Source organism: Phacochoerus africanus, chromosome 16, assembly GCF_016906955.1.
Source record: "Phacochoerus africanus isolate WHEZ1 chromosome 16, ROS_Pafr_v1, whole genome shotgun sequence".
Taxonomy (NCBI): Eukaryota; Metazoa; Chordata; class Mammalia; order Artiodactyla; family Suidae; genus Phacochoerus; species Phacochoerus africanus.
In genome coordinates this window covers 5,205,454-5,221,114 of record NC_062559.1, presented here as the reverse complement: position 1 = coordinate 5,221,114, position 15,661 = coordinate 5,205,454, and the positions used below count along the sequence as shown (strand labels likewise).

At 42.7% G+C, this 15,661-nt stretch overlaps 1 protein-coding gene across 6 annotated transcripts in view; it reads right to left on the bottom strand.

Moving 5' to 3' along the window:
* KMT2C (lysine methyltransferase 2C) overlaps positions 1 to 15,661 on the bottom strand; it is a 286,669-nt gene that overhangs the window by 67,117 nt on the left and 203,891 nt on the right. For all 6 annotated transcript variants that reach the window (XM_047762929.1, XM_047762935.1, XM_047762930.1 and 3 more), the window contains exons 22-26: positions 15,533 to 15,598; positions 14,109 to 14,321; positions 7,108 to 7,236; positions 5,050 to 5,169; positions 1,196 to 1,326 (exon numbers count right to left, since the gene is read on the bottom strand). In XM_047762929.1, the coding sequence (XP_047618885.1) occupies positions 1,196 to 1,326; positions 5,050 to 5,169; positions 7,108 to 7,236; positions 14,109 to 14,321; positions 15,533 to 15,598 (659 nt within the window). The remainder of the gene's footprint in view (positions 1 to 1,195; positions 1,327 to 5,049; positions 5,170 to 7,107; positions 7,237 to 14,108; positions 14,322 to 15,532; positions 15,599 to 15,661) is intronic.

The window sequence follows — 15,661 nt, the reverse complement described above, 5'->3', positions numbered from 1 at the left end:
TATATAGTTTTTCACTCAAGTAAGTATTTGAATTTTATACTTCTAATTACCTAAAAAATTAAGGAAGCTGTATGTTAATTGAAAGAAATGCATTTTAATTACAACCAATTAAACTAGTAATCACTAACTGGAAAAGTAAGGTAAAGGAAAACGTACGACACAAGCAATGAAGCATCAACGCTGGTCACAGCTGTGTGGGAGGGACATCGGATGGACACTCGGTGGTCACCCTGTCCCACTTCGGTTTTTACACAGGAAGGAACAAGGGCCCAGGAAGCATGAGTTACACGCTCATGGAACCAGAATCAGCTGCTTAAGCTCAGTCCTATTTCTCATATGGGGCTCTTTCCAATGGACCTTGAACTCGTCAATTGAACGCTTCTTCAATGGCCTTGAACTCTTCTATGACTTAACACTTATGAGATGAACTAGAAGGGCTTCTATTTTCATACAGTTCCACATCTATCAAACATATTTCTTCATATGGAAGGCTATGATGTCTACTTCAGAAGAGGAAAACAATTCCACTTGAATCCGTGGTTCACTGGGTCTCTAGAAGTGGTACAGAGCTGTAACTTTGGCTGCTAAAAACCTGTCTTCATTCAGTGGACATAATCACTATAACGTGTGCTGGCAAAGGGAGGTGCCCACCAGACCCGGGTTTGTGGAGCGCACAGCTGTGACGGGTTTGGAAGAATGAGCTTTTCCTAGCCCAAAGAGCTCTGCATGTCTTCTGAAATTTACAAGTGAAACACTGAGGGAAAAAAAGAACTTTCTGGAGTTCCCGTTGTGGTGTAGAGGAAACGAATCCAACTAGTATCCGTGAAGATGAGGGCTCGATCCCAGGCCTCGCTCAGTGGGTCAGGGTTCCTGCACTGCTGTGGCTGTGGCGCAGGCCAGCGGCTATAGCTCTGATTCAACCCCTAGCCTGGGAACCTCCATAGGCCACGGGTGCAGCCCTAAAAAGCAAAAACAAAACAAAACAAACAAACAGAAAAGAACTTTGTGAAAAGGATCAAAGCACAAAAAAGGTAAATGTAATTTTTAAGGGCCCCTGGAAGGTAAAAATGGCATTCATGATTACTAACAAAAACAAGGAAAACATGCACAAAAACAACAGAACTGTTTTTAAACACTCAACGCTCACTTTACATTTCTTTCATTAACAAATACATAATACAAAGCAAAATATTACCTGTAAGTAGGCAGGAAAAATTTCTTCAAGCTTATTTTTCCTTTTTCGATATCTTTTCTTTATTTTTTCAGTGTTTTCAGTAACAGAAACGGATTCATCAACTAGAGTATCTGGTAACTGCTCACTCCAGCCTGAAACAATAACCACGCTTATAAATAGGTGGCATTTAAATTTTTCAGATAAATCAAACGCAATCTAGCAATTCTGCAACATATATATAGTCCCACAGTTCTACATAAGCAAGCTTTTTTCTCTTTCAGTTTTATGGAGGTATAACTGACAACCGCATGAGTTTAAAGTACACGGCATAACGACTTTGACCAACGAGCTTTTTCACAGAGAGACCTGAAAGCATATTTATTAGTAATTTTTAAGTATCACAAAAATTTAAGTTCATATCTACTTAGTATCATCCTGGCTCCTACACTTTCTTGATGACTATTTCCTTACAAAGCAGAAACTTGGCTTTTTTTTAACGCTGACAATTTGTTAAAGACTAAAAAACAAACAAACAAACACACTCAATGCTACTGAGTAAGAAATGGCGAATCGTACACTACTCAAGGGAATTTAGCAGGTGCAATCATTTTGTAGAGTTTATTGGGACTATCCACAATGTCTTTTTTAAAATGTGTCCTTCAATCCAGAGTTCAGTGATTTGTTCAGGCAAATTAGGTACCTATTATACAGATATTGTGATAATATGACTATCCATGAATATGTGCATAAACATGCTATGGATGCTCAATCTGAAAAATCAGAGAAATTCAAAGCTGTGGTATGAAATTAGCAATGAAACAAGTACACCCCTTAAAGCAGAAGGCAAGCAGTCAAATGATATTCTCATATACTCAAAAGGTACAGCCCTTCTGAAAATCAACGTGGGCTCTTTTGTTGCCAGACTACATAGATGGACAGACAAAGACACACACACACATATTTGTGTGGGGGCTGGGAGGGTGGGCATCGACGGCATGTGGAAGTTCCTGGGCCAGGGACTGAACCCACGCCACAGCAGCAACCCGAGCCACAGAAGTGACAATGCCAGACCCTTAAGCCAGTGTGATACAAGAGGACTCCTCTATTATTTTATTTTTTAACAATTAAAAAAAAAAACCAATTATATAACCAGAAAATAAAGAATTTTCCAAGACCAAAAATTAAGGTAAAACAGGAACCCAGAAATAAGCAAAGAAAGAAATAAAGCTCTCCGAAATTTTGCTATGATCTAGCGACCTTGAATTCCAGTTTTCAGAGCCTTATGTGGAATGGGAAATAGAAGACAAAATCCAGGGTGTCTCTTCGCAAGGTGGAAAAATTCACTAGATGTGTCGGGTATAAAGGTGGGACCTGGAGTTCCTGCCATGGTGCAGTGGGTTAAGAATCTGACTGCAGTGGCTTGGGTTGCTGCAGAAGCTTGGGTCTGATACCAGCCCAGTGCGATGGGTTAAGATACCGGTGTTGTCACAGCTGCACCTTGGATTCAGTCCCTGGCCTAGGAACTTCCATATGCCGCAGGTGTGGCCACGGGACCCTGAAGGGCTCCTCCACACTCAGGGTTGGTTCAACGAGAAACACACACCCCTATCCCACTCCCCACTTCTGACAGCAAAGAAAACTGCTTTACCGTTTTGTCACTGAGTAAGGTACTGGGTAGAAAGGCAAAAAAATGAAAATCTTCCCTGAGAGTTCAAAAGCTCAATGTGCAAGGAACCTGAATGTTTTACCATCGGGGGACAAAAAAACGTAAAGCTAAGTATTTAGCTTTAAGGACTCCTGGGGTAGCAGCTCCTCATATTCCTGGCAGCAACAAATGCAAATATACTCTAATGGAACCAACTTCAATTCAGTCTGCACAAAGTTCAAAGAACAGTCTAAAAGAACTATGGGTTCACAATTTTTAAAAACTTTTTCTTTTTTCGGGCTTCACTGTGGCATGTGGAGGTTCCTAGGCTAAGGGGTCGAATTGGTGCTGTAGCCACTGGCCTACACCACAGCCACAGCCACATCAGATCTGAGCCTTGTCTAAGAGGCAACGCTGGATTCTTAATCCACTGAGCGAGCCCAGGAATCAAATATGAATCCTCGTGGACACTATGTGAGCTTCTTAACCCACTAAACCACAACAGGAACTCCAAAATGTTGTTTGATACACGGGTATCTCTCTCATACAATAAACACAATGAAATGAAGCACCAGGAGGTGGGTGAGAGATATACAGAGTAGGAGCAGATGTGGAGTTTCCATCATGGCTCAGCAGTTAAAGAATCTGACTAGCATCCATGAGGATGCAGGTTCAATCGCTGGCCTCGCTCAGTGGGTTAAGGATCCAGTATTGCCCTCTGAGCTGTGGTGTAGGTCGAAAACGCAGCCCAGATCCCGCATTGCTGTGGCTGTGGCGTAGGCTGACAGCTACAGCTCGGATTTGACCTCTAGCCTGGGAATCTCCATATTCCCCGGCTGTGGACCTTGGAAAAAAAAAAAAATCTTATATTCTAAATCAATTAGATACATGAAGAAATAAAAGATGACTGAAACTAGGAGTAAGCTATAAAAAGAAACTACCAAGTGTTAAAATATCAAAAAGGTAGTTAGAAAAGGAAAACATGCATAATATATTAAAGACTTGGAGTTCCTGAGGTGGCACCCTGGGACGAGCAGCACCTTGGCAGTGCCAGGATGCAGGTTCAATCCCTGGCACAGTGGGTTAAGGATCCAGTGTTGCTGCAGCTAAGGCTGGGCTGCAAGTGCAGCTTGGACCTGATCCCTGGTCAGGGAACTCCTTATGCTGTGGGGCAGCCAAAAAAGAAAAACAAAAACTCAACGGATGACATGAAAAAAATCAAAATACTGAACTAAATGATGAAACTGAAATTACACAGAACACAGAGTAGAGACAAAGACAGAAAACACAGAAACCAGTTTCACTGAATATATCAAATGCCTTTTTTCTTTTTCTTTTTCTGGCCATGCCCATGGCAGGTGGATGTTCCCGGGGCAGGGACTGAAACCACATCACAGATGCGACCAAAGCCACTGCAGTGACAACCTCAGATCCTCAACCCACTGTGCTGCAAGAGAACGCCTAACATACCGCAGTTCTTCATTGGGGCCGGTTATGGTCACGCTAAGTCATAAGAGAAACTTCTTTAAACCACTGTCATGCTTCCCCTCAAAGACGTATAGCAATTTTTACAAAATTAATTCATAGGCTAAAACTCTATCACACAGTAAGGAAAGAATTCTGTTCAAAGAACACACTAAAAACATCTCATTTTTCTTCATGTTCTACCTAAAATATTTAAAATACATAAAGCATACAGATCATGACATTATAAATTACTCAGTCTTCATGAGAAACAATTCTTAAGCTATACGGCTTAAACGATGACTTACCTTTCTATGAAGCTCTACGTAAAGATGACGGAATATTAATTGGAAAATATATTTCTAAAACATTATACAATTCCGTCAAAAATTATTGGGGTACTCTGTCACTTTCAACTACATGGTCTTAAAAGTTTCCAATGTTATGCCAATTAGCTAAGGCAGGCAAAGAAGGGCCTTTGTGAGATGACCAGAAAGTACCAGATTACTACAAAGTGATTCAGTCTCTAAACGGTGTGTGTTCAACTTGGCGGGGAGGGGGAGTGAAATCTCAAAGCAAGAGAGTCTTGGATTTAAATAAGCTTCTTATTGACCCTCATTTCTACAGTGCAGAACTTTACAAGCACTCAAGTTCTGTGATCACTTTTAAGAAGCAATGAGGTTGTTACTGTAATACTACCTAGGATAGGACTTTTCAAAAGTGTATCAAGATAAAGGGGTTAAATCAAAGAAAACCAATACCTTACCATCATCTCTGCTGGGTAACTGCTCAGAAATGGAGCCTGAGGAATCTTTTCTGATGACAGATCTTTTGGTTTTTCCTTGCCCAGTTCGACTTCTTTGCCGCACCATAAATCCACCAATACCTAGCCAAAAAAGAAATTAGGTAGTCTTGTAAATAACGAATTTCTCCCTGTATTTCCATAGTAAATAGGGTGAAATTACTTAGTCTTAAGGAGTAAGGGATTTCCCAAATTCAATGTGGGCTAATTTAAATCTCATTCTGATGCAAAATGTAGGAGTTGAGAAATAAGCAAATAAAAGAGGTCAAAGCTACTGTTACCTCATTACCAACCAAAGAGGAAAAATAACTCATTACAAGTGCAGAAGACTGCATGCATCTCTTCTCCTAAACGATGCCACAGCAAACGTCCAGTAAGTCATGCTCACTTGCTTACTGTCAATAACTCACAGATCATCACTCAAATTATGTGTGAGCTGAGGGAGAACAGAGACAGACACAAACTCGACTGGATGTGACCCAAACAGCAATCACCATGGCTTCCAGGGCATCTGTCTAGCTATTTCTAGTGAGGGCTCTCGGACATGAGACAGAGAGAGCTCTGTAGAAAGGGCACAAAATCTGGAAACAAACTCTGTAATTCTGGTCAGGACTAGATTTTGAGCAAGTCATTTAACTTTTCATTGCTCCAGTTCCCTCACTGGTAAAAACAGGAATGACATACAGCGCGTCCTTGTAAATATGTTATAAATAAATTAATACAGGAAATAAATGAATGCACTCAAGGTACTGAGAACAGTGCCTGACACACAGTAACACTAACAACGTTTGTCACATGATACAGCTGTCTAACAACATACTGTGTGACCTAACCGGCCCCTCCAATGGGTCCCTTACCTGGGTGAGTCCACATACAGTGGAAAAAGACAAAAAGGAAAAACAAAAACCAAAAATCCAACCTTTAAGCATGAGTTCCTGGAAGGAAACTGGCAGTATCTTAAAAAGTAAAAGTGTGTCTATATGCCTCGTAACTAAGAAGCAATGAAATAATTTTCATACAATGATTTGGAAGAAGCTAATCCAGGCCCTTGTTACAGATGTGGCCCATCCATCTGTAGGGAGGGTGACCTCTTAAGGTCTGAAAGATACAGTTTTTCCTTACACATCTAAAAGTATCTAGATCACTCTTAACCAATAAAGTATGAGCAATCAGAAGCATACTGAACTGATTCAATATAATACCCCATTGGTTGATAAACGTACATTAATAAATTGCCCAAAGAAAGCCTACAAGTTCTGTATTGTGACCATTTCAATAAGGCAAATAAAATGGGACAAGCAGAATGGCTTTTCTCTCCCCTCCCCTGAGGCAGACAGGAAATAAGGGTTTTGAACACATGAGTCACATTATTAACCAATTTGCAATTTTAGGAGGCATAAGGACCCTGTCATGTCACCTCCATACTGTACACCTACTAGCAGTCCTACATAAAAACTGAAATAAGTTAAACGAAATATTAGAAAGTGAATGCTAAAACTTACAAGAATTACAGAAGTACACATCAAGGGAAAATATATAAGTGGCTTTAAAAGTCCAAGTATAAAATAAAAGCAAATCTAGTAAAGCATTTAACAAGATGGCTAACATTTGGGGTGAGCATTAAGATAATGATTTCCTATAAATGATTCACATACCCAAACGAAGTCATTTGTCAGCTAAAAAGTGTTCTCGCATCTACACAGACAAGTTTTTTGGTGGGGTTGTGTATGTGTGTGTGTCCTTTGTCTTTTTAGGGCCACGCCTATGGGATCTGAGCTGCGCGTGTGATCAGCAGCACAGGCACAGCAACACTTGATCCTTAACCCACTGAACAAGGCCAGGGATAGAACCCATGGCCTCATGGCTGTGAGTCAGGTTCAACACACAAGTTTGAATTTAAGGAGCTGTTAAGAAGTAATGCTTCACCTTGACTGTTTCATTGTTACTGAAGCCCTCAACACTGTATTTGTCTTAATTAACGACGTTCTGATTACACTACGATGTCCAGCTCAGGCACAGTACCTGGTCTGTACGGTTTCCTTTTCCTCTTTTTGATGCCCTCTGTTCCTTCTGCTCCCTTTGTTTCATCATCCACAGCTTCCCGTTCGGGACTAGATTCTGATTTTCCATCACAATCCATAAGCTCTCCTTCTGGAAAAAAGTAAATGCACAGACGATACAGGAACAGCTATCAAATACACAATCCCTCTTTGACAGGAAAGACAAAGCAAAGGGGCACCGAGCCAGTGTGGGTGTGCATCCCAGCTGACAGGGAGAGCACAGAACGAGATGGAAAAGGCCCCAAGGGGAGGGGCTGCAGAGCTCGTGCTACGTATGCACTGTGCTCCCCAAGAGAAACCTCTGACTCAGGGAAGTGGAAACGCACAGAGAACGCGCACACAATTACAGATCAATTTGCACTTAACGTAGCATTCCCTTGCTGTTAACTATGTCTTCAGGTCCAAGACCTCAAGGCTGTCTGTCTAGCCTAGGCATTCTCTTGGGCTCAAACTACGTGTGTAATTAGGTATTACCTAGTTACTGAAAACTCTACATACAAAATTGAACTACTAACTTAAGACGAACCTTCTCCCTTTCTCGGGGTTTACCTGTCATCTTTAAAAAGCATGAAGTGTACCCTGCAGAAGCCAGAAACCAGAGGGACAGCCTAGAAATTCCTAACGTCTTTTCTCTTATAATCAAGACCCTTCACCATCTCTCAAAAGCATTTTATTTCCCTCTGCTACCATCTCAGTCCAAGCTGACTTACAGCAATGCCCTCTCCTCCTATCTAACTTCCCAGCCTCCCAGCTTACCTTCCTCTCAAATCAGTTCTTTAAATTGCAGCCTCGAAAAAATAAATAAATAATCAAACTGCAGCCGCAGTGATCTTTCTCTAGATATGTATCAATTTTCTGCTTAAAAATTCTGTAATGTCTTCTCAGTGGCCTCAAATCAAGTTCACACTGGAGAGCCCGTTACAGCGGCGTCCTGTAAACTCTCCAGCTTCACCGCCCTCCACTACTGCAGCTCACCTCTGTCCTCTGAACACATCAAGCTCTTTCTCCCACTACCTCCCCCAACTCCGCCCCCTTCCATCTACTCAGCTTTCGGGATTCAGAATAACCACAACCCTGATGTCTGGACAAGGCCACATCCCATAGTACAATGCTTCTGTTCATTAACACTATGCCACATTTTAATTGGTTCTTTTTTTTTAATTTTTTTTTTAATGTCTTTTTGGCTTTTCTAGGGCTGCTCCCACAGCATATGGAGGTTCCCAGACTAGGGATCCAATCGGAGCCAGAGCCACAGCAACTTGAGATCCGAGCCAGGTGTGCGACCTACACCACGTCTCACAGCAACACCGGATCCTCAACCCACTGAGCAAGGCCAGGGATCGAACCTGCAACCTCATGGTTCCTAGTCAGATTCGTTAACCACCGTGCCACGACAGGAACTCCTAATTGGTTCCCCCACGGCATATGGGTTCCCAGGCCAGGGATCAGATCGGAGCCACAGTCATGACTTAAGCCGCAGCTGCAGCAACGCTGGATCCTTAACCCACTGTGCCAAGCTAGGAATCGAACCCATGTCCCAATGCTCCCAAGATGCTGCTGATCCCGCTGCACCACAGCAGGAGATCCTTCACTGTTTTTTTTAATGTCTGTTTCCTTGCTAGACTAAATGCTCCTTAAAAACAGATACTAGAAGATTCTTATCAACAGCTGTATTCTTAGCATGGTACCCAATAGGTATTCAATAAATTTTTCACCAAATGACATAAATGAAATTAAGTAATACATACAAAAGCTCAGTTCTTACAGAAGAATGTGATTGTAAAACCATGGTAATCAAACCTCTGGAACTTATATATGCCTTATGCTGTGCTTGGCGGGGGGGGGGGGGGTGGGGGGGGGAGGGAGTTCCTAAATGCATTTAAGACTAAGTGAAACTTTACTGTAGAAATTGACAGAACACTGTGGACCAACTATAATAGAAAAAAATAAGAATAATTTTAAAAAGACTAAATTGGCATTCCCGTCGTGGCTCAGTGGTCAACAAACCCAACTAGGAACCATGAGGATGCAGGTTCAATTCCTGGCCTCGCTCAGTGGGTTAAGAATCCAGCATTGCTGTGAGCTGTGGTGTAGGATACAGATGCAGCTCGGATCTGGTGTGGCTGTGGATGTGTCACAGGCTGGCAGCTGTAGCTCCGATTCGACCCTGAGCCTGGGAACCTCCATTATGCCAGGGGTACAGCCCTAAAAAGCAAACAAAAACAAAAACAAAAACAAAAAACCACAATAAGAAAGAAAAAGATGTAAGCAAATAAATAAACGCGGAATCCATAATCCCCATGACATTTCCAGCTTCACACACTGGGAGGCTGCCGTTCAAATTGATAGGACCTGGGAATCCCGGCCATTCTTAAACTGGAAACAGGATAGGTGACGACAGGCCTGTCAAATGCTGACCCTCTCTCCCCTGGAGCCTTTCCCCACTAAACACTCAGAAAGGCAGCAGCTAAACCTCTCCTTTCCAAGCAGGAGAGGTGAAGACTCTTCTGGGAAACCTGACTAGTCCAAGGGTAATGTCTCAAGGTACTGACACTATGGGATTCTCTCAACAGTGAACACAGATCGCAAAACTAATTCAACCAATAAATACCACCCACAAACTGGAAGCTTTCCATCATGGTTTTTTAAATTATTATTATTAAAGTATAGTTGATTTATAATGCTGTGCCAACTTCTGCTGTAGAGCAAAGGGACCCAGTCACACATATACATATGTTCCCTCTCTTATGTTATCTTTCATCATGGTCCATCCCAAGAGACTGGATATAGTTCCCTGCGCTGTACAGAAGGACCTCAATATTTGAATCCGAGCGGGGCTGAGGATCCAACCAGCAACGCCACAGAGACAAGCAGGATCATTAACCCACCTGCCACAGCGGGAACTCCTCCATTGTGTTTTCACTCCCTCATTTGTTACTTTTAAAAAATTATTGTTTTACTTTTCCAGTCACTACTTTTAATAATACACGGACAACTAAGGATTATCTGTAACATGAAAAACAGAGACCCAAGACCACAAAAAAACAACCTGGAATTGACAGAGTGTATACAGGTAAGAGAAAGCATCAAAAACAAATTTGTTTTTTTTTTCTTTGTTGGGTTTTGTTTTTTTTTTTGGTCTTTTTTTTTTGCTATTTCTTGGGCCGCTCCCACGGCATATGGAAGTTCCCAGGCTAGGGGTCCAATCGGAGCTGTAGCCACCAGCCTACGCCAGAGCCACAGCAACGCAGGATCCGAGCCGCGTCTGCAACCTACACCACAGCTCACAGCAATGCCGGATCCTTAACCCACTGAGCAAGGGCAGGGACCGAACCCGCAACCTCATGGTTCCCAGTCGGATTCGTTAACCACTGCGCCACGACGGGAACTCCAACAAATTTGTTTTTAATCTTCCAAGAGGTCCAACAAGACACCCAAGAGGCAAGAATAAGATGCTATGAAAAGGAACAGTCAAAGGAAAGAAAGGAAGCTCCTGGAGATTAATACATGATAGCTGAAAATGAAACAAAAATAAAAGTCAGTAGAGGGACAGAAAGATAAAATAAGGAAATTAAATTTAGAGTAAAATGCAAAGACTTGAGCTGCAAAGGAGGAAAGAAAAGACAGGGAGAACGAGCTGAGTGTGTTTCAAATCTGAATAGAAGGTCCCGAAAAAGAGGGGCACAGAGAAGAGTCATCACTGGTTGGAAACAATTTCCTCACACGGAGGGTGTGTGATGGCAGGCAGAGGGGCCACTCAGTGTCCGACCAAATAAACGAAAAACATGATAGACTGAAGCAGACATTTCCAAACACTGTGGACAAAGAATTTCCTAACATCCTAAGAGCTTCCAGAGATAACACAAGCCACATGCAAAGCATGAAGTTCCCTATATACTAGAAACTAAAAGACACTGGATCGGTGACCTCAAAATGCTGAAGGAAAGTTGAATTCCAGCCTGGAAAAGATCAGTCAGGTGGAAGGGGACATTTCCAGAAGTACATAAGCTCTCAAATTTACCTTCTCTCTCAAGAAACAACACAAGGTATGTCTACCAAATGAGGAACAGAAACAAGGAGAAACACATGAAATTCTAGGAAACACAATAAAAGACCAAAACACAAACAAAAACAAAAAACAAACAACTTAATGGTCTCTCTCAATATGGGAACTGAGTTATTTACATCCATACAAAGGAATACGAAAAGTGAGAAATAGCAGAACGGAAAAGAACAGTAAGACAAGAGGAACAAAAAATAGGTAACCATGAGCTCACACATGAACAAAATACCTCTGGGAGGAGACAGAATGGCTATGTCTGGAGAAGAGAACTGGCAGGACAGGGAAAAGAGGAATAACCTACTCCTGCTCAATTTTAAAATAGGTGAATACCTTACCTGTCCAAAAACAAAATTTAGGAAGTTGAGGGAATCAGGTTCACCACCTGCAGGCGGTAACAACTAGCCACCTGGCTGCTCCCTCTCCTAGGCTCCTCTCTATCTGCCCCACACCATGTCCACCTGGACCCAGCGCCATCGGAGCCAGCCCTCCAGACACTCCACCCTGTCACGAGGGTCCAGCAACCGAGCAGGAGAGCACTGCGTTCCCACTCCGAGACACACAAGACAGTGTTTTGTTCGCTTCAGACTTGGGACTTTTTGTACAAACAGGGTGCTCAGATCCCAGGAGGTGAGTGACAAGAAAGCCTGCTTTTCTTGCACAAGGAGTTTGTTTCTGAATTGCTACGGTGATTATTTAATGACTTATTTTCCCAAAGAAACATTCAGCAGAATTAAACAACCAAAAAAAGTTGGATTCTGCTGCAATATTTCAGGAGCATCGCAAGTTCATCTGTACTTTGTAGACTCTTGTGGAATCAAAAATTATGCATGTATTATGTGTATAATATACTCTGCGGTATGACTTCCACGGGGATGTCCTTCCTGACAGCACCAACCTGGAACGTGCACAGGGAAGAACCACCCAGCATTTCTTATACTGCTCTTCTGTGCAACACTAGACATCGGGAAAACCTTGTCAGGTTGTTTTACTGATGCTTTGTTTTTAAAAGGCTCTGTGATCTCATACTTTGGGAATTAATGTATACTCTCAAGAAACCTTTCAGATTTTGTGAAATATAGCATTTCCCAGATTTAAGGGACTAGAACCATTTTTCAGGCATTTTCTCTTTTCGGCCATGTCCATGGCATACGGAAGTTCCTGGGCCAGGGATCGAACCCTCACCACAGCAGTGACCTGAGCCACAGCTATTAGGCCAGCAGGGAACTCGTTTTCTAGAATCTTCAGAAACTATAATTCTTTGCTGTACGCTGGCTGATGATAATCTGATCAATTCCGCCTAGATACAGGGACCATTTCTTCACAAGCCCCAATCACTTACAACTTCAAAATGAACTTCTGTTCAGTGGTACCTGAAAATGGGTTATACATAAGCATCAGAAAGCTTTTCTTCCAATCACACGAACCCAAAAACACACCACTGCAAAAGAAAAAGTGAGGATCAGATGATAAATCAAGGGAGCACCTGAGAGCCAGACCCATTCCAAACCATGATTATCTCCTCACCTACCTGAGCTACCTGCCACAACTCCTGAGCTTAAAAGTCTGTTTCCACCACAGCAGAGGGTTCCTTTTAAAATGCAAACAGAAGAAGCTCCCTTGCGACACATCAAGTTAGGTTCCCTGTAATGCAGGCCAAACGGGCACCATGGGTTTGATCCCTCGCCTGGGGACTTCCACATGCCATGGGTGTGGCCCAAAAGGAAAATAAACAAATACTATATAAATAAGACCATGCTGCTCTTCTCATCAGAAACCTCCAACCACCTCTCAGGCCACTCACGGCAAACGCACACTCCTCTGAGCCTCCTCGAGCCAGTCCGCGTGGGCTCGGGCGAGTCAGCCCCCCTTCTCCTTACATCTCTCTCCTCCTCACTTCTTTCAGCCTCTGCTCACTGGGCTCGACAGGCCGGTCTCCACACGGTCGCCAAGCGAGCAGGCAGCTCCCGCCCAGGGCCTCGGCACGGGCCTCCCCGGGCTCTGGGCTGCTCGTCCCCCACATGACCAAGCAGCTCGTCCGTCCACTCTTGGCCTCTGCTCAGACCATGGCTCTCCCTTCACGGGACCCTCACACCGCCGCTCCTGCTCCCAATTTCCCTTTCTGTATTCTTCCACCAGGGCACTTGCCAAACACGTTTGTATTAACTTGTATGTCACATGCGTAACAGTCTTTCCTCCTAACATTAAAGTACCAGCTCCAGGAACAGAGAATTTCATCTGCCTTGTTCACTGCTGTGACTTCCTACACCTGGTACCCAGCGGGTCTCCAATAAATACTGCTGAATGACAACATGTTATGAAACAAAAGTAATTATTACTTGATTTTTGAGTCAGCTGAAGAGAAATAACCACCCTAGAAACAAACCAGCCTATGGTGATCTTCCTCAGAAATAAGCAAAAATTAAACTCACCACTAGAGTTATTTTTTTCATCTCAAGAATTCAGCTAGAAAAACCTTAATATTTATTCCAATCAAATGTTTATAAACAGATGGTTTATGAAGAACATCTGTGAATATAAGTTTGTACTTGACGACTATGACGGTTTTTTCATTTCCAAAATGCATGGATCGATTCCTCCTTTAACTTAACCATGAAATAGAAGCAGCTCATAGCATCTAAGGAGATTTATGCAACGTTCTAATAAACTGAATTTTCCCATCTGTGACCTTTAAAGATCGAATGCTCCTGGACACGTCTGTAACATGGGTCTGTTCTAAAAGGATACGTAAAAGGAAGAAAGCCTGGAAAGGCAAAGTCTAAGAAGGCCACTCACTCAGAAAGGGCGGTGTCGCTGTGAGCCAGCAGAACATCCTCTTAAAAAGCCCTTTGACATGCTTTCGTTTCTGCAGACACAGTCCATGGAAAACAGACAAGCATTACCTCGACTATCGTCCATTTCGCCGTCCCGGGAATGCTCCGACTGGATGTCCGGAGGTGTCTGAAGGACAGCCACGCTATTCTGATTTATGATCTTCAATTTCAACTTTGGTTTTGACCGTTTTCTTCTTGGAACAGTGACTGTGAGGCTTTGTAACTGGGTCATCCCTGATTCCGTCAAACACACCCCATCCTGGGTGTAGGTCTTGGGTGGGTCTAAAAGGACAACATCCCAAGGACACGAATTAAAACTCTCACTTTAACTTTGAAGGATTATCCTTTTATCTCAAGGGAATGTGACTTTTCTAAACCAGTTACCTAGGAATTGGGCACAAATAATTAACAGTCCTCAATCAAAACCAAGAATAATTGGTCAAACTTACTTGAGTCATAGGCAGAAAGGCGGTACACTTTTTTTTTTTTTGGCCATTTCTTGGGCCACTCCCGCGGCATATGGAGTTTCCCAGGTGAGGAGTCAAACCAAAGCTGTAGCTGCCAGCCTACACAACAGCCACAGCCACAGCCAAGCAGGATCTGAGCCTCGTCTGCGACCTACACCACAGCTCACGGCAATGCCGGATCCTTAACCCACTGAGCAAGGGCAGGGATCGAACCCGCAACCTCATGGTTCCTAGTCGGATTCGTTAACCACTGCACCATGACGGGAACTCCAGAAAGGTGGTACTCTTTTAAAAACGATCTTCCTGGCATTTCTATTTTCATGTATCGATACAAGGATTTAAAAAGCAGAGCCCTGAAGCTACAAGCAATGCTTCAGCTCCTCCGCTAAGAGCCTTGTCCTAGGGTGTCCTTTCAGACAAAAAGGGGAGCATCAGTGTACGTAAGAGAAGTAAGATATTCCAGAAGCCCATCTGGAAATCCAAGTATCAACATAATCACTTACAAGAAGAGGTGCTAAATAAACAGAAATCCTTCAGAATTTTCAGTGTACAAAAGTGCTGTTCATGAGAATAATTTCGGTACTATTCAAATGTTTTTCTATCAGATGATATCACATAGAAGTAGGCAAAAGAATGATAGTTTCATGTTAATTACAATTCTAGGCTGATCTATTACAGACAAACACAGTAAGAGAATGAATTAATTCTGAAGGAACCTCCATTTACTACCTAGGCCTTCCTCTCGACTAACTGCTAACTCGACACAGCAATGTACCACTGAAGCCAAAACAAGTACGTCGTTAACAGTTATTTCAAAGGTGGTTATTTCCACTGCTGATCTGCTGAGATCTGTAGAAAAGATACTGTATGTGTAACTCTAGAGATAATTACCACCATTAGAGAGTTTAGATTGAACAGCCACACGACGAAGCAGGATTCACCTAATAGGAGGCAAGTCAGTCATATAAATCAAGCATTTCTTTGCTTTTCGTAAAGAACGGTCGCGTAAAGCACTTGAGGATTTACCTAGCTCTTTCACTTTTGTGACGATTTGTGCTACAAGTGAAGATTCACAGCAGTCTGAGGAAGGCACTGAAATGAAAAAAAATTCATGTAATTTTTTCGGAAAAGATAAAGCATGTATTAACAATTACA